Below are 18,222 nucleotides of genomic sequence, written 5' to 3' on the forward strand. Positions count from 1 at the left end.
CATTAGGAACACCTTCCTTTTGCCCTCAGAACAGACTCAATTCGTCAGGGCATGGACGACTGCTTCCCACAGTTGTGTCATGTTGGCTGGATGAAACTGTTGAGCGTGAAAAACCCGGCAGCGGTGCAGTTCTTGACACAAACCGATGTGCCTGGCACCTACTACCATACCCTGTTCAAAGGCAATTACATTTTTTGCCTTGCCCAATCACCCTCTGAATGGCACACATACACAATCCATGTCTCAATTGTCTCAAGGCTTAAAAATGATTCTTTAACCATCTACACTGATTGAAGTGGATTTAACAGGTGACTTGAATAAGGGATCATAGCTTTCACCTGAATTCACCTGGTCAGTCTATATCATGGAAAGAGCAAGTGTTCTTAATGTTTTGTATGCTCAGTGTATACACATATACTGTACTAAATTATATGTTATATGTGTATAACTGAGTAAATGTCTTTGTAACTTGAAACTGTTAGTGCAGTGTAAGTCTTCTGTGTCCAGATAAATATAGATTTTTACACACATATTACCTTCAGTGTGTTTATGTAGTAACACCTATGTATGTCTCTGGGGAGTGTGTCTGTAACATGACTGTCTATCCAGTGGTGTAATTCACTAGTACATTTTGACTCTCCCATAGAAATATGCTATATTACATAGGAAGTAATACTTATTTCTATTATGACTGTCTTCCTCGATGACCCCTAACCTCTAACCCCTGACCCCTCACAGATGACCCCATCAGCCCTAGCGCTGACCTACGTGCCCGCCATGTACCCGCCTGCTCCGTGGTGTCCTCCTCCAGTGCCCCGTGCCCTCTTGTGTCCTCTTTGCCCTGTGCCCTCACCTCTAGTACCACTACTGTCTCCCCTGTCACCCTCTCCTCCTCTACCTCCCCCCTCGTCAAGCTCCGCTCCCAGGACAGCAGTGAGTGTCCCCCATTCGCTTCAACTCTCCTCACCATACCGCCATCACTTCTTTTAGAACGATTTTCCACGTTTTGGCATGTAGACCTGTTTTCACTTCTACACCGACTGTTGTCGATATCCCCAGTCAGTCGATACAGGGTAAGTGCAAAAACAGGTTCACATGTCAAAACAAGGAAAATTGTACTTAGACCTCAAACCCCTTCAACTGCCCCCCATCCACCTCTATCTCCAGGCTCAATGTGTTCTGTGTTTGCTTCTCTCTGACATGTCTAGAATGCCTTCCATTTTGAGCTATCTCACGTCACTGTGTTCTTTTTGCATGACTTTAATTCCCTCCCTACTGATTCATCTCTCTCTCATCATGTCCCTCTCTTTTCTTTCTTTCTGAGAAGGCAGTATCAAAAGCCGCCGTTCCTCCTACCTGCTGGCCATTACCACAGAGCGCTCCAAGTCATGTGACGAGGGCCTCAACACCTTCCGGGAGGAAGGCCGTGTCTTCTCGTAAGTTTGGCCACTTGTTGTCTGAAGACTATATGCAGAGGTCAAAAAGGTCAGGAGATATGAATATATCTTGTTTTTCTGTGCGGTCAGTCATGCAACATTCTCAAATATCTTTCCACAGGAGACTACCAAAAAGGGTCAAGAGCTTTTTCACTGATGGAGTGAGTATTATCTCTTCGCTGTTTCATCTTTTATTTGATCATTATATTTTATTTTGTCTGCGTCAGCTTTGGACCAACTGCATTAGAACCGTACTTTATTTTGTGATCTGATTGGCTCTGAGCTGTGGTTGTGTGGTGTGATTGGCTGTGTATTCCAGTCTCTGGAGAGTCTGCGTGCTGCAGAGGAGGCGCGGTCGAAACGTCACTCCACCTCCGAACTGGGGACCATCACCTTCAGTGACGTACGCAAGGACGGCTGGCTTCACTACAAACAGATCCTCACGGAGAAGGGAAAAGTAATGCACACACACTTTTGTTTGCTATCCTTGTGGGGACCAAACAATTGATTCCCATTCAATTAATTCAATTAAAAGTCCCATGATGGTAGTGACTGCCCATTACTGCTTAAGCATAATTTATTCACATTACTTTACCGTAATAAAATATTTCAGTTGTGAATATTACATTTGTTTTATTTGATTACTTTATTATTTCATTCCAAGTCATCATCTCATCTCTATAGAGCTGCTGCCTATGCGGTCTGACAAAATCACTATTTTAGTAGTTCTTCAAAGTAAATAAGGCATATTTTTATGACTGCTGAAAACCAACTATCAATCACTTAGATCATGTATTTTCAGGTAGAGATACTGTATCTCGCAAAGCAGCTGCTCTCTATCCCTCTCGATCGCGCATTCTTCTGTCTCTTCTCTCTCTGTGTCTGCCCCACACTAACCTAATGTAGCAGGCGTAAAAGAAACACACAGACCGGACAAATAGGCGCGCAATGGTTTATGGTCTTAATTACCACGTTTTCTGCACTAAACTATGTAGAATATTGAGCTCACAGAAAAAACCTGAAAGAAATATAATTAAACTAACCTCTCACACTCTCTCTCTCGTTCTCTCTCTCTCTCTCCACCAACCACAGAAGGTGGGTGGCGGCATGCGTCCGTGGAAGCGCGTCTTCTCCGTGCTGCGCTCCCACTGCCTTTTGCTCTACAAAGACAAGCGGGAGGCGGTCCTCCACGGGGCGGGGGCGGGACCTGGCCATGGGGAGGACGAGCACCCTCCAATCAGCATCCGCGGCTGCCTGATTGACATTGCCTATAGCGAAACCAAGCGTAAGCACACTCTGAGGCTGACCACTCAGGACTTCTGTGAGTACCTGTTGCAGGCGGAGGACAGAGATGACATGCTGGGCTGGATCCGGGTCATCAGAGAGAACAGCAAGACAGACAACGAGGTAGGTGGAAACAAAGATGATATTAAACTGAGGAAGAGTGCATCATTTAACTGACTTGTCTAGTTAAATAAAGGTTACATTTTTTTTTAAAGAGTGCATCATAGAGATACAGTATAATACTTATACTTTGTTCTGTTAAATACTGTGGAGGGCCCACTCTCCAGTCTTTCCCCAAGTTTAGGGTCCCCAAAGCAACATTCAGGTCATCTGGCATCAAATTGACAATTGAAACCAATAGAAACAAAATTATCCTAGATGAGGGGGGAACAGAACTAGGCAGGATAGCTTTAAAAAAAAAATTAAACATAACATGTAATCAACATAATATACAAAACTGTCTTTTGCTTGTGTTTCAGGAGCTGGGTTTTTCCAGACAAGCGCTCATCAGCAAGAAGCTCAATGACTACAGGAAACAAACGTAAGCTACGCACCCCTAACCACACTCACTTAATTCTAAGCGTTTATACACTAAATCCATGTAAACTACTTTTCCCAAATATCAATACACTCTTACAACCTTTATTTTTCCCTTTTGGTTCTTGGCACAAACGCTAGAGTAAATCTTGCCGTCATTACATTTGTCCTTATGTTCATGGGCCTTTTGTTGTCTTCTAAATGCCCATACTATCAGGTATCAAGGTAAGACCCAAGTGCAGAAGTAACCATGCTTATTGTAACAACAGGGGCAGGCAAACGACAGGTCAAGGCAGGCAGGGGTCGATAATCCAGAGTAGGAGCAAAGGTACAGGACGGCAGGCAGGCTCAGGGTCAGGCAGAGCGGCCAGGCGGGCGGGTACATGGTCAGGACAGGCAAGGGTCAAAAATCAGGAGGATGAGAAAAAGAGAGGCTGGGAATAGACAGGAGCTGACAGGACAAACGCTGGTAAACTTGACAAACAAGACAAACTGGCACAGACAGACAGAAAACACAGGTATAAATACCCAGAGGATAAGTGGGGAAGATGGGCGACACCTGGAGGGGGTGGAGACAAGCACAAGGACCGGTGAAACAGATCAGGGCGTGACACATGCAATATTCCAGCCCTCTCTTTGTCTCCATCCAGTACAACAGGCAATAAGCCAGACACCTCTCCCAGGGCCCATCGCATGATGCCCCCCTTCCTCCTGGCCAAGACAGACAACGCTTTCATGAACCGCTCCTCCAGCAAGGGTGAGTGACACACATACCACAGTCCCATGGCACAAGCATGGCATAAAGGTTCATTAGGCACCAAACGGAAGAAAACAGACTGAAACATGGAGGGACTACCTGGACTTGTCCAATAATAAACACTGTTTTTCATTTTCCGCTACAAAATGTTAGCTTAGTGCATGATTTTAGGACAGTACCAAGCCATTGCATTTTTTCAGGAGTTTGCTGTACTTAAGGGCTGCTTTGTAAATTGTCTGCGTTCTCTTTCTGTTTATCTGTCTGTTTTAGATGAGAGCAAGGGTCCATGGGGTATCATCATGAAGAAAGCAAAGAAGACAGGCCCCAAGGTGTTTGGAGTGCGACTTGAGGACTGTCAACCTGCTGTTAACAACAAGGTTTGTCGGTTGTCGATCTACTCTGTTCCTCGATCACCATTTACATATTCCCTATCTCTCTTCCATCTTCTCAATGTGTTCTCAGTGTCTCACATTATCGGGGAATGGGGTGTGTTACCCCATGACATGCAAACACCTCAAGACCAACTGAAAAGCGCAATAATGCATAATCCATTCAGCCATTATCCATTAGCTACTTTTATCATATTATCTAGTAATGTGTTGCTATCACTTTCTCGCTCTCTTGCTCTGCCTCTCATTTGTCTATGAAATAAAAATGTATTAATTACTAACATCCTTCTCTCTGACACTCCTGTCTCCATCTCTCCACTCGATCTAATCCTTTCTTTCTTTCTTTCTTTCTTTCTTTCTTTCTTTCTTTCTTTCTCTCGCTCTCTCGCTCTCTCTCTTTCCCCCTCCATCTACTCTCTCTTTCTCCCCCCTCCCCCAGTTTGTCCCTCTGATTGTGGAGCTGTGCTGTGGGCTGGTGGAGAGCATGGGTCTGGAGTACACTGGCGTCTACAGGGTGCCGGGCAACAATGCCATGGTGTCCAACCTGCAGGAGCAGCTCAACAAGGGCCTGGAGATCAACATTACTGAGGAGGTGTGTGTGTGTGTGTGTTTATGTATGTGTGTGTGTGTGTGTTTATGTGTGTGTGTGTGTGGTGTGTGTGTGTGTGTGTGTGTGTGTGTGTGTGTGTGTGTGTGTGTGTGTGTGTGTGTGTGTGTGTGTGTGTGTGTGTGTGTGTGTGTGTGTGTGTGTGTGTGTGTGTGTGCATTACAACATACTAGAAAGAGAGACTGAGAGAGTAAGAAGGAGGTGGATGATAGGTGTGTTTGTGTGATACCGAGAAAGGCTGACCGAGTAAGAGAGAAAAATAAATTCAGTCAAAATTAGATATTATATGTGACATGAGGACATTAAATAGCTAAGGAAAGTAAGGAAACTTTGAATATTCATATTTTTCCAGACTTACAGTAAATTTGGCTTTTTACCCTATTTTCTAAAATAAACTTTGGTAGTTTTATCATCAAGGTCTAACCTTATTTAGACATGGCAGAGTCAATCATGAATAAAACAAATTAAGAAGTACTTTTATATTAATATAAAAATATATATTTCCATTTAGAGGGAGCCAAAGGGGGGTTTGCACAGCAATGTTCTCAGAGTTTTGTACTTTTCAGTGTAAAATAATTTCTTCACATTTCTTCTTCGGTGAAGACGGTTTCCAGGATACTCTGTTGGCTTCAAGCTCCAGTGTTTGGGACAGATTTCTGTCCGGCTTTAGCCTGGTGTGGCTCCTGGACTCGAATGGACAGTGGTGGGCAGTATGTGTTTGGTTACTCTGTCGCCAGCTGTGTATGTTGTGTCCCTGAAAGGAGGGATATAAAAATGACTTACAAGGACAACAAAACTTGCTTCAGTCACATTTGTAATGAAAGATAAGCTTGCTGTGTGCTCCCCCTATAGGAATTACAAGACATCAACAATCAAACTGTGCAGACATGAAAAGAGCACAGAGATTGTATAATCACACTCAGATGAATGATGAGCATACTGCTTGCTAGTACACTTTATGGTGCTGTATGAATATACTGTATTTCTTTAAGGAACATTTAATTCTATCACTGAGGCTTGCTCGTGGCTGTGGCTGCGTCTGCAGTGGCAGCACGTGATCGCTGGCCCAAGGCCTGGTTGGCCGTCCACTGAGCGGGCATTATGTCAGACACCTGGGTCCCCCAGTGAGGGCTGGGAATCACCTACATACATATACTAAATAATTTATGATGTCAGTGTGATTATAGGGACAATAGAGTGCTGAGTACCAGGCAGTTAGCAGGTTTGGTAGGCTACTAATGACCATCAGCAGCATCAGAGCTTGGAGAAGCTTAGTTACCGTGACTAAACGGTCAAATGGAATTTGACTGCGATCGTGACTCGTGACCGCCAGTGTGGCGATAATACAGTCACCGCAACAGCCCTAGTCTTGGCCTGTCGAATGTATATTAAAACATACATTTCTCAAGCAAATTTTAATTACTAATGTCCAAGTCGGATATCAAATCAAATGTATTTATATAGCCGCCCTTAGATCAGCTGATATCTCAAAGTGCTGTACAGAAACCCAGCCTAAAACCCCAAACAGCAAGCAATGCAGGTGTAGAAGCACGGTGGCTAGGAGAAACTCCCTAGAAAGGCCAAAACCTAGGAAGAAACCTAGAGAGGAACCAGGCAATGAGGGGTGGCCAGTCCTCTTCTGGTTGTGCCGGTGGAGATTATAACAGAACATGGCCAAGATGTTCAAATGTTCATAAATGACCAGCATGGTCAAATAATAATAATCACAGTAGTTGTCGAGGGTGCAACAGGTCAGCACCCCAGGAATAAATGTCAGGTTAGCAGTAAAACCTTGAAATCAGCCCTTGCCTTAACAGGAAGTCAGTGTAGGGAGGCTAGCACTGGAGTAATATGATGAAAAATGTTGGTTCTAGTCAGGATTCTAGCAGCCGTATTTAGCACTAACTGAAGTTTATTTAGTGCTTTATCCGAGTAGCCGGAAAGTAGAGCATTGCTGTAGTCTAACCTAGAAGTAACAAAAGCATGGATTAATTTTTCTGCATCATTTTTGGACAGAAAATGTCTGATTTTTGCAATGTAACGTAGATGGAAAAAAGCTGTCCTTGAAACAGTCTTGATATGTTCGTCAAAAGAGAGATCAGGGTCCAGAGTAACGCCGAGGTCCTTCAGTTTTATTTGAGACAACTGTACAACCATCAAGATTAATTGTCAGATTCAACAGAAGATCTCTTTGTTTCTTGGGACCTAGAACAAGCATCTCTGTTTTGTCCGAGTTTAAAAGTAGAACGTTTGCAGCCATCCACTTCCTTATGTCTGATACACAGGCTTCCAGCGAGGGCAATTTTGGGGCTTCACCATGTTTCATTGAAATGTACAGCTGTGTGTCATCCGCATAGCAGTGAAAGTTAACATTATGTTTTCGAATGACATCCCCAAGAGGTAAAATATATAGTGAAAACAATAGTGGTCCTAAAACGGAACCTTGAGGAACACCGAAATTTACAGTTGATTTGTCAGAGGACAAACCATCCACAGAGACAAACTGATATCTTTCCGACAGATAAGATCTAAACCAGGCCAGAACTTGTCCGTGTAGACTAATTTGGGTTTCCAATCTCTCCAAAAGAATGTGGTGATCGATGGTATCAAAAGCAGCACCAAGGTCTAGGAGCACGAGGACAGATGCAGAGCCTCGGTCATTTACCACCTTCACAAGTGCAGTCTCAGTGCTATGATGGGGTCTAAAACCAGACTGAAGCATTTCGTATACATTGTTTGTCTTCAGGAAGGCAGTGAGTTGCTGCGCAACAGCTTTTTCAAAAATGTTTGAGAGGAATGGGCGATTCGATATAGGCTGATAGGTTTTTATATTTTCTGGGTCAAGATTTGGCTTTTTCAAGAGAGGCTTTATTACTGCCACTTTTAGTGAGTTTGGTACACATCCGGTGGATAGAGAGACATTTATTATGTTCAACATAGGAGGGCCAAGCACAGGAAGCAGCTCTTTCAGTAGTTTAGTTGGAATAGGGTCCAGTATGCAGCTTGTGTAAAGAGATATAGTACTAAAACACTTGCGTGTCTCCCTTGATCCTAGGTCCTGGCAGAGTTGTGCAGACTCAGGACAACTGAGCTTTTGAGGAATACGCAGATTTAAAGAGGAGTCCGTAATTTGCTTTCTAATGATCATGATCTTTTAATGCTGAAGTGAAAGCCATCCTCTCTTGGGGAGTGCTACTTTTTAGTTAGCTTTGCGACAGTATCAAAAATAAATGTAGGATTGTTCTTATTTTCCTCAATTAAGTTGGAATAATAGGATGATCAAGCAGCAGTGAGGGCTCTTCGATACTGCACGGTACTGTCTTTCCAAGCTAGTCGGAAGACTTCCAGTTTGGTGTGGCGCCATTTCCGTTCCAATTTTCTGAAAGCTTGCTTCAGAGCTCGGGTATTTTCTATATACAAGGGAGCTAGTTTCTTATGACAAATGTTTTTTGTTTTTAGGGGTGCGACTGCATCTAGGGTATTGTGCAAGGTTAAATTGAGTTCCTCAGTTAGGTGGTTAACTGATATTTTTCCTCTGACGTCCTTGGGTAGGCAGAGGGAGTCTGGAAGGGCATCAAGGAATCTTTGGGTTGTGTGAGAATTTATAGCACGACTTTTGATGATCCTTGGTTGGGGTCTGAGCAGATTATTTGTAGCGATTGCAAACGTAATAAAATGGTGGTCCGATAGTCCAGGATTATGAGGAAAAACATTAAGATCCACAACATTTATTCCATGGGACAAAACTAGGTCCAGAGTATGACTGTGGCAGTGAGTAGGTCAGAACCCACTGAGTCGATGATGGCTCCGAAAGCCTTTGGAGTGGGTCTGTGGACTTTTCCATGTGAATATTAAAGTCACCAAAAATTAGAACATTATCTGCTATGACTACAAGGTCCGATAGGAATTCAGGGAACTCAGTGAGGAAAGCGCTATATGGCCCATATGGCCCCGCTCTTCCTCAAGCTAGGGTCAGGGTCAGACCTCATGCGCAGATATCTTTCTTCAAGCATATCATTGCTGAACATGAGCAGGGCACGCTCAGCACCGATAAAAGTTAACGTAGGCATAGCCAAGGGAATGATGGGTAACCCGATCCCTTCATACATGGACAGAAATGATTGGTCCAGCCTCACTAAACATCTCAATTATGTCTGCCTCAGTGATGTTTTGGTGGAGGTCACCAACATACAAGGACTTCATTTTGAAGATTTTGGATCTAATTTACATGTGTTGAGGCTAGTTCAAGAGCACAGAATGACAGGTGAATGAACAGGTGTCATGTGTTGGAACCCCCGGAACTCCTTCGTTTGTGATGTCATAAGTGATGATGCATCAAATGCAATTCTGATGTGCCATCTTTATTTTATTGCTTCATAGTCGTGTAGTTTACAGGATTTACATTGCAAACAGAAACATTTCAATTTGATTTAAATAAAGAAACAAACAAATAAATACATTTACCTTCATCTTTATTTTGTAACAGTTTGGGAAGTCCGAGAGAGAGAAAGATAGAAATGTATGATTTGTTGTAACATGATGAGGCATCACTCAAGTTCAGTAGCTACATGACTCTGGTTCCCAGAGTAGCCCTCTACATGATCGTCACCAGACTCTTCACCAACCATCTCCCTGACCACATTCCTCTGATCAAGCCGTGTTCTGTCCCTCTCCATCTTTGGAGGATGCATGCACTCAAAGACTTGACCTCTATCGGTTGACCTAACTATAGCTAGGCTACTCATGATGATGTATTGCTTCTTTTTTTTTTGCTTTTGAAACGCTTTGAGATTATGAAAAGCGCTATAGAAAGGTAATAAATTATTATGATTAATTATTATTATTACATCTATCCATTGATGCTTGGCGTGTATGTGAAACAAACTTTTTTGGGCGGTGTTAGATTGATTGACAGGTAAAGAAAAAAAGAAAGACAGGAAAGAAAGGTAAACTATAAGACTTGTTCTTCTCGCGTCCACAGAGATGGCAGGACCTGAATGTGATCAGCAGTCTCCTCAAGTCCTTCTTTAGGAAACTACCAGAACCCCTGTTCACTGATGGTGAGTCCAAACTTAATACTTGTGTGTGCATGCGTGAGTGTGTGACTGCTCTGATGACTGTGTGTTTGTTCTCGCTGTGTGTGTGAGTGTGTGCTAGTGTGTGTTTTACCCCTACTCACTACACCTTCTGTCTGCAGACAAGTATAATGACTTTATTGATGCCAACCGGCTAGAGGACTCAGGGAACAGGCTGAAGAGCATGAAGAAACTGGTATGTGGCTGAAAAGTATATACTAAAGGAAATACTTTAATTTGGGCTTACAGTATTTGACCCCTCTCTCGTTCTGTCTCCATTATATGTGTCTCTCCATCCCTCAATTCCTCTGTATCTCTTTCTCCCTGCATCCATCCCTCTATACCCCCCTCCTTTTGTATATTCTTCACCCCCTCTTCTCTCTCTAAGATCCATGATCTTCCAGACCACTATCACCACACTCTAAAGTTCCTGGTCTGTCATCTGAAGACAGTGGCGGATCACGCCGACAAGAACAAGGTAAGAACTGCTCTCTGGTCTGCTCTTTCAATATGGTAATTTCTTCATATCTACATTAGTTGACTTTACAATTATAACACTGCATATCTCCCTTTCCCCTCTTGTCATCTGTATATTTTTTGTTTTCTCGCTCACTCTTTTTATATCCTTACCTGTCTGCATCTCTTCCCTCTTCCTCAACATGTTACTTTCTCTCTCTTCGTCCTTCAATCATTCTGTCCCTGCCCTCCTATTTCCCCCCCCACTATTCACTTTCCCTCATTATTCCCTCTCTCTAGATGGAGCCCAGGAACCTGGCTCTAGTGTTTGGTCCCACTCTGGTGCGTACCTCGGAGGACAACATGACCGACATGGTCACCCACATGCCCGACCGCTACAAGATCATCGAGACGCTCATCCTGCATGTAAGAACTGCAGTCGTTCACCATCTGATTACTCAGTGGTCAGCTAATGAACATCAGACCCAGGCATCATTCCAATCGGTCTCCTATCAGTGATTTTGTACATTTACATTTTTAGTAATTTAGCAGACACTCTTATCCAGAGCGACTTACCGGAGCAATTGAGGTTAAGTGCCTTGCTCAAGGGCACACCGACTGATTTTTCACCTAGTCGGCTCGGGGGTTCAAACCATCGACCTTTTGATTACTGGCCCAACGCTCTTGACCGATAGGCTACCTGCCACCCAGGCTTATACATTAGGAAGGAACTGAATAGATTTCTGTTAGAAATTACCACGGAAAAGTAACTTGGCTAATTTGGGGGACAGTTCTATCACCTACAAACTTAATCTAAATGTAACCCTTGCCCACAATGGTGGGCTAGTTGGCACTGCCTTTACAGGGCACAGGAGGAGAATCTCCATTCATTCCCATCTGAACCTAGGGTGTGGTTGACCATGGCAGACAGACCTCCCACTCTGTCCCTCCCATCACTGTTCGCTGCTCTGGCACCCCAATGGTGGAACAAACTCCCTCACGACGCCAGGTCAGCGGAGTCAATCACCACCTTCCGGAGACACCTGAAACCCCACCTCTTTAAGGAATACCTAGGATAGGATAAAGTAATCCTTCTAACCCCCCCCCCCCCCCCCCCCCTTAAAAGATTTAGATGCACTATTGTAAAGTGGTTGTTCCACTGGATATCATAAGGTGAATGCACCAATTTGTAAGTCGCTCTGGATAAGAGCGTCTGCTAAATGACTTAAATGTAAATGTCCCTGGCTACCCAGGGAATACAGTAGTACCATAGCTATAGAGTTCCGTTAGGAGGACCAACCATTATAAATAGCCTGTATCCCACATTATGCCGACGAAGGGAACATCGGCAGATTTTTCACTTAGTCAGCTTGGGGTTTTGAACCAGCGACTTTTCGGATACTGGCCCAACGCTCTTAACCACTAGGCTACCCGGCACCCTATTGTTACAGTGTTACATTGTAATGACACTCCTTTTTCTTTCTCTATTTTTCAGCACGACTGGTTCTTCCGTGATGGAGAGGTGGATAAGGATGAAAAGGTATGTGAATGGGCAAGAAATTCCATAACGCCAACCTAAAGAAAAAGTATTTATTAATAATGTGTTCTTCTTTATCGGTCTTACTGTATCCTTCCGTCTGTTTACGGTTTATAATAATAATAATATATTTATTTTATATAGCGCTTTTCATTGTACAGGTAATCTCAAAGACGCTTAATAACAAAAGTACATGTAGGTCTTGGCCTGGACAATGGTCTTCAACAGCGGCTGGCGTGTCCAGGTCTCATCCAACTATGTGCAGCCCACCAACTCCGGTGGGCTGCACATAGGACAAAGCCTACAACAGTATCCACTTCACTATCCACTCTCAGCACTTTCCTCCTCCACGCTTTTCTCAGCTCCTCGGATGCCCTGAAACAGGCTTGAGTGGGGGGAATCAGTGGTCACATCCAGCAGGGGAGAGGACAAGTTAGTATGACAGGTCCGGATCATCAAGCCTGCCCTTGCCATCCACAGCTTCTCTGCAGACTCCGTGGGTAGATACTCCTCAAACAACATGTAACACCCACTCGGGTAAAGCCGGCATCATCATTTTGCAAGGGCGCCAGAGGCTCATTACACTTCAGTTATTGGGATAATCCAACCTTGGAATGAGAGATCAACTCAAAACTACAAAAAGCCTCTGTGATGTCCAAGCTAGCTAGCCTATGGGTTATCTTGACCAAACTAGCTGACTTGCCGGTCTTATGACACCGTTGAATCGATATTTAAGTGATAATGCCCTAGAAGCCGGTGTTTGGAGGATATATTGGCACGGGTGTTGTTAGGCCAGAGACGAAGTCACTCTCCATCACTCTCCAAGAAGGAGAGTGATGGAGTGCTGCATCAGATGGCCTGGTCTCCACAATCACCCGACCTCAACCCAATTGAGATGGTTTGGGATGAGTTGGATAGCAGAGTGAAGGTAAAGCAGCCAACAACTGCTCAGCATATGTGGGAACTCCTTCAAGACGGTTGGAAAAGCATTCCAGGTGAAGCTGGTTGAGAGAATGCCAAGAGTGTGCAAAGCTGTCATCAAGGCAAAGGGTGGCTACTTTGAAGAATCTGAAATATAAAATATATTTTGATTTGTTTAACACTTTTTTGGTTACTACATGATTCCATATGTGTTATTACATAGTTTTGATGTCTTATTCTACAATGTAGAAAATAGTCAAAATAAAGAAAAACCCTTGAATGAGTAACTTTTAATTGGTACTGTATGGAAAAAAAACACAAATGCTGTCAAAAACACATCTGTTAAATCAGTCTTTATGGCTGTCGTTATGTCTGTGGTCATGTCTTTCTTCCTGTCTTTTTCACTTGAATGTCTGTTGTGTTGCTGTGCGTCTGCAGGCCCCTGTGGATATTAAGAGGGATATGCAACCGGTCCCCAACATCGATCACCTGCTCTCCAACATCGGGAGAACAGGGCTGCTTGGAAGTGAGGCTTCAGGTGAGGGGACATGAAATCATACAAATAGAATTTGAACAAACAGAAGTTGATGCTAGATAGTGAAAAATGCAGAAAATGCCTTTTTGATAAACTAATGTCCAGAAGTAATCAAGGCACTCTCATTTAGTGAAATGTTTTTTTCACTCTGATTGTGTCACCCTGATAAAGGCCTTTGTAGCCACAACGTGTCAGTGAGTTTTTTTATTATTTTTTTATTGTTATTCTTGCTATGCATAAGACGTTAAAAAAAAAAGGCTTTGGAATTTTTCCACTACATGAGATTGGACATTTTTTGCACAAAGGCTTCTCAGCATTGCTCACTATCCCGCATCAACTTCTGTTTGTTCTATAGTATTTCATCCCATGATTAAAGAGCACCTCATAGGATACAACTATAACCAAAGAAGAGCTCCTCTCCTGTGTGTCTATAGAAATATAATTATTTAATTCTGTAAGTCTGTTTTCCTGCATTTGTATGTTCTAAATGCTTTACATGGTATGTAGGAGGACTGCAGAACTCACCTCAGCTCATCCACCACTAATGTGGAGCACCTAACTCTGGGTTGTGGACTTAATTTGAGCATGATCTTTTATACAGTTCCCTTACTGTAACATTCCCTATAACAATTAACTCGTTTCACACCATGCATTTCAATGAAGATGTCGTCTCTGAAATTCAGTGGACTTTGCTCTTTTCCCTTGGCATTTGCAGTCTGTGGCTGTGCTTTACTATCCTACTATGTTTGGCTTGGTTTCAGCCTGTGTAGGCCTATTGTATACTTACTGTATACTTACTGTGTTTCCCACTTTCTCTCTCTTTCTGGACCTTTCTGCCCCCATATCCTCCTAGCTGAGCCTGTGGATCAACCTCTTCGGTAGGAGCAGGACTCTACCTCCAACGTAGTGTGTGTGTGTGCGTACCTTGTATGTGAGAGAGAGAGAGTATGTGTCTGTGACATTCTGTTCGTGTAACCTTGGTTTGGAAGCCTATCCACATATATCTATATCTCCATTTCTCTCTCTGGGAGTGATGTCATGAATATTGTGCTGGGATATCTAATGTGTTGTGACTGCCGTAGACCCCCATGCTACTTCACTTACGTGACCCTAACCTTCATCTTATTCAGATTCCACCACCAGCGATTCACCTAAGGATAAGGTAAGCAATGCATTACTCTGAACATAATTTGATATACAGTGCATTCAGAGAGTATTCTGACCCCTTGACTTTTTCCACATTTTGTTAAGTTATAGCCTTATTCTAAAATTGATTCAATATTTTTTTTCACTTATCAATCTACACACAATACCCCATAATGACAAAGCGAAAACAAGTTTTTAGAAATCTTAGCAAATGTATAAAAAAAATACAAACAGATACCTTAAGTATTCAGACCCTTTGCTATGAAACTTCAAATTTAATCAAATGTATTTATAAACCCCTTTTTACATCAGCCGATGTCACAAAATGCTATACAGAAATTGAGCTCAGGTGCATCCTGTTTCCATTGATCATCCTTGAGATGTTTCTACAACCTGATTGGAGTCGACCTGTGGTACATTCAATTGATTGGACATGATTTGGAAAGGCACACACCTGTCTATATAAGGTCCCACAGTTGACAGTGCATGTCAGAGCAAAACCCAAGCCATGAGGTCAAAGGAATTGTCTGTAGAGCTCCGAGACAGGATTGTGTTGAGGCACAGATCTGGGGAAGGATACCAAAACATTTCTGCAGCATTGAAGGTCCCCAAGAACACAGTGGTCTCCAACATTCTTAAATGGAAGAAGTTTGGAACCACCAAGACTCTTCCTAGAGCTGGCCGCCCAGCCAAACTGAGCAATCGGGGGACAAGGGCCTTGGTCAGGGAGGTGACCAAGAACCTGATGGTCATTCTGACAGAGCTCCAGAGTTCCTCTGTGGAGATGGGAAAACCTTCCAGAAGGACAACCATCTCTGCAGCACTCCACGAATCAGGCCTTTATGGTAGAGTGGCCAGATGGAAGCCACTCCTCAGTAAAAGGCACAAGAGCCCGCTTGGAGTTTGCCAAAAGGCACCCAAAGTACTCTCAGACCATGAGAAACAAGATTCTCGGGTCTGATGAAACCAAGATTGAACTCTTTGGCCTGAATGCAAAGCGTCACGTCTGGAGGAAACCTGGCACCATCCCTACGGGGAAGCATGGTGGTGGCAGCATCATGCTGTGGGGATGTTTTTCAGCGGCAGAGACTGGGAGACTAGTCAGGATCAAGGGAAAGATGAAAGGAGCAAAGTACAGAGAGATCCTTGATGAAAACCTGCTCCAGAGCACTTAGGACCTCAGACTGGGGCGAAGGTTCACCTTCCAACAGGACAACGATACTAAGCACACAGCCAAGACAATGCAGGAGTGGCTTCAGGACAAGTCTCTGAATATCCTTGAGTGGCCCAGCCAGAGCCCAGACTTGAACCCGATCAAACATCTCTAGAGACCTGAAAATAGCCGTGCAGCGACGCACCCCATCCAACTTGACAGAGCTTGAGAAGATCTGCAGAGAAGAATGGGAGAAACTCCCCAAATTCAGGTGTGCCAAGCTTGTAGCATCATACCCAAGAAGATTTGAGGCTGTACTCGTTGCCAAAGGTGCTTCAATAAAGTACTGAGTAAAGGGTCTGAATACTTATGTAAATGTGACATTTCAGTTTTTTGCAAAAAAAATCTAAAAACCAGTTTTTGATTTGTCATTTTGGGGTATTGTGTGTAGATTGATGAGGGGGGGGGGGGGGGACAATTTAATCAATTTTAGAATAAGGCGGTAACATAACAAAATGTGGAAAAAGTCAAGGGGTCTGAATACTTTCAGAATGCACTGTAATTGTCATCCAGACCTGGGTTGAATGCGTTTTAGCCCGGGTTTGCACTTTTGGGACTATTTCACTGGTTCCATTGTACAGAGCATAAGCCATAGTAACCACTGAACCTCTGACTGATCCTGGATCTGTGTTTTAGTGCACATGGGGTTCCAAGAAGGACCTGAGTGCCAGGGACTTCCTCCCGTTGTCAATCATCTCCGCCGTCACCCGGAAACGCAAGATACGCCCCATCTCCCGCCCCCTGAGCAGCAGCACCGACGAAGACTCCGAACATGAGCCAATCAAAGCCAGCAACTACGGGGTAGGGGGAGGAGCCAAGGAAGATGAGGAGGAAGGGGTTGGAAAAGGATGCACCCCTAATGGAACTGAGAAAGTGGAGAAAAAGGGAGAAGAGAAGTGTAGGAAGAGGATAGAGGCAAAACAACAGTCTGACAGAGGAAGAGAGAAGGAGGGAGAAGGGAAGAAAGAAGGGAGTGTGAAAGATAAAGAAGGGGTGGCATCCCCCAAACCTCATCCTAACAGCTTCCTCTACACACACTACCAACCCACCACCACCAGCCCTAGCCCCCCAGTAGAGCCCTCAGTCTCCACACATTCGAAGCTCCTCGGCCTGGCCCGAGGACGCGCCGCTGTTCCCTCCTGGCTCTCCCCTTCCAGACAGCCCGGCCCTAGCCAACCTTATGACACCCAGAAAACACAACAGCCGCAGTTGGAACAGCAGCCACTGCCAGTGCAGTATAGGAAGACAAGGGGAGGAAGGGCAAGGCCCCAGTCAATGAATTTGGATATGGTGATGGGTAAGGGGGAGGGCGAGGGGGGAGTTGGGAGACGGGGAGATAGGGTGAAGGTGGTAAGAGCCACAACAGAAGTGCAACGTCACCGCAGCAGTTCAGTTGGTGTTCCTCAGGGGTGTGTTGTCGCATCCCTCAAAGTTCAAAGGAGTTCACGCCTAGCCTCTGCTCTAGCCCCATCTCCAGTCTCTTCTCTCTCTCACCCTCTCCCTTCCTCCTCCTTTTCCCCTTCATGGACAGATCAGGGCTCCCTTGGTTCTACTGTTGTCATGCGGAGGTCGGCCCTGGAGCCTCGAGACAAGCGGAAAGCCTGGCGCCGCCACACGGTTGTGGTCTAACCTCGCTAAGGAAACCTCATGGGTTCAGTTAGTGATTCATTGTAGATGCCCACTCGAAAGTACTGCCCTTTACACACATATTACACAAACACACTCTCCATTGCGAGTATCGACAGGTTCAAAGCGTAATGCCATACATAAGCAGTCTCAAGGGTCATAGTCTAATTGCGGGTCATAGGCATTGAAGCTTTTAAAGGCAATTTCCAGGGCCTCCCGAGTGGCGCAGTGGTCTAAGGCCCTGCATCACAGTGCTAGCTGTGCCACTAGAGATCCTGGTTTGAGTCCAGGCTCTGTTGTAGCCGGCCCCAACCGGGAGCGCAATGGGGCGGCGCACAATTGGCCCTGCGTCGTCCAGGTTAGGGGAGGATGTGGCCATCGTGCTCTAGCGATTCCTATGGCGGGACGGGCGCAGTGTACGCTGACATTGTCGCCAGGTGTACGGTGTTTCCTCCGACACATTGGTGCGGCTGGCTTCCAGGTTAAGTGGGCATTGTGTCAAGAATCAGTGCGGCTTGGCTGGGTTGTTTCGGAGGACGCATGGCTCTCGACCTTCACCTCGCCCGACTCCATATGGGAGTTGCAGCGATGGGACAAGACTAACTACCAATTGGATACCACGAAAATTGGGGAGAAAAAAAGGGTAAAAAATAATAATTAACTGACATATGCAGCATTTACTATGAATGGGATCTCCGGGAAC

At 44.5% G+C, this 18,222-nt stretch overlaps 1 protein-coding gene across 1 annotated transcript in view; it reads left to right on the plus strand.

The window, feature by feature from the left end:
• LOC120046366 (rho GTPase-activating protein 23-like) overlaps positions 1–18,048 on the plus strand; it is a 66,553-nt gene extending 48,505 nt beyond the window's left edge. The window contains exons 8-24 of the mRNA XM_038991545.1: positions 739–933; positions 1,328–1,436; positions 1,558–1,597; positions 1,756–1,893; positions 2,529–2,843; positions 3,200–3,261; positions 3,908–4,014; positions 4,285–4,391; positions 4,843–4,995; positions 9,992–10,070; positions 10,208–10,281; positions 10,474–10,563; positions 10,842–10,967; positions 12,037–12,081; positions 13,438–13,537; positions 14,665–14,696; positions 16,530–18,048. Of these exons, the coding sequence (XP_038847473.1) occupies positions 739–933; positions 1,328–1,436; positions 1,558–1,597; positions 1,756–1,893; positions 2,529–2,843; positions 3,200–3,261; positions 3,908–4,014; positions 4,285–4,391; positions 4,843–4,995; positions 9,992–10,070; positions 10,208–10,281; positions 10,474–10,563; positions 10,842–10,967; positions 12,037–12,081; positions 13,438–13,537; positions 14,665–14,696; positions 16,530–17,522 (2,765 nt within the window). The 3' untranslated portion in view covers positions 17,523–18,048. The remainder of the gene's footprint in view (positions 1–738; positions 934–1,327; positions 1,437–1,557; positions 1,598–1,755; positions 1,894–2,528; positions 2,844–3,199; positions 3,262–3,907; positions 4,015–4,284; positions 4,392–4,842; positions 4,996–9,991; positions 10,071–10,207; positions 10,282–10,473; positions 10,564–10,841; positions 10,968–12,036; positions 12,082–13,437; positions 13,538–14,664; positions 14,697–16,529) is intronic.
• Positions 18,049–18,222: the final 174 nt, after the last annotated feature.

This window comes from Salvelinus namaycush, chromosome 4, assembly GCF_016432855.1.
Source record: "Salvelinus namaycush isolate Seneca chromosome 4, SaNama_1.0, whole genome shotgun sequence".
In the NCBI taxonomy this organism is placed as follows: Eukaryota; Metazoa; Chordata; class Actinopteri; order Salmoniformes; family Salmonidae; genus Salvelinus; species Salvelinus namaycush.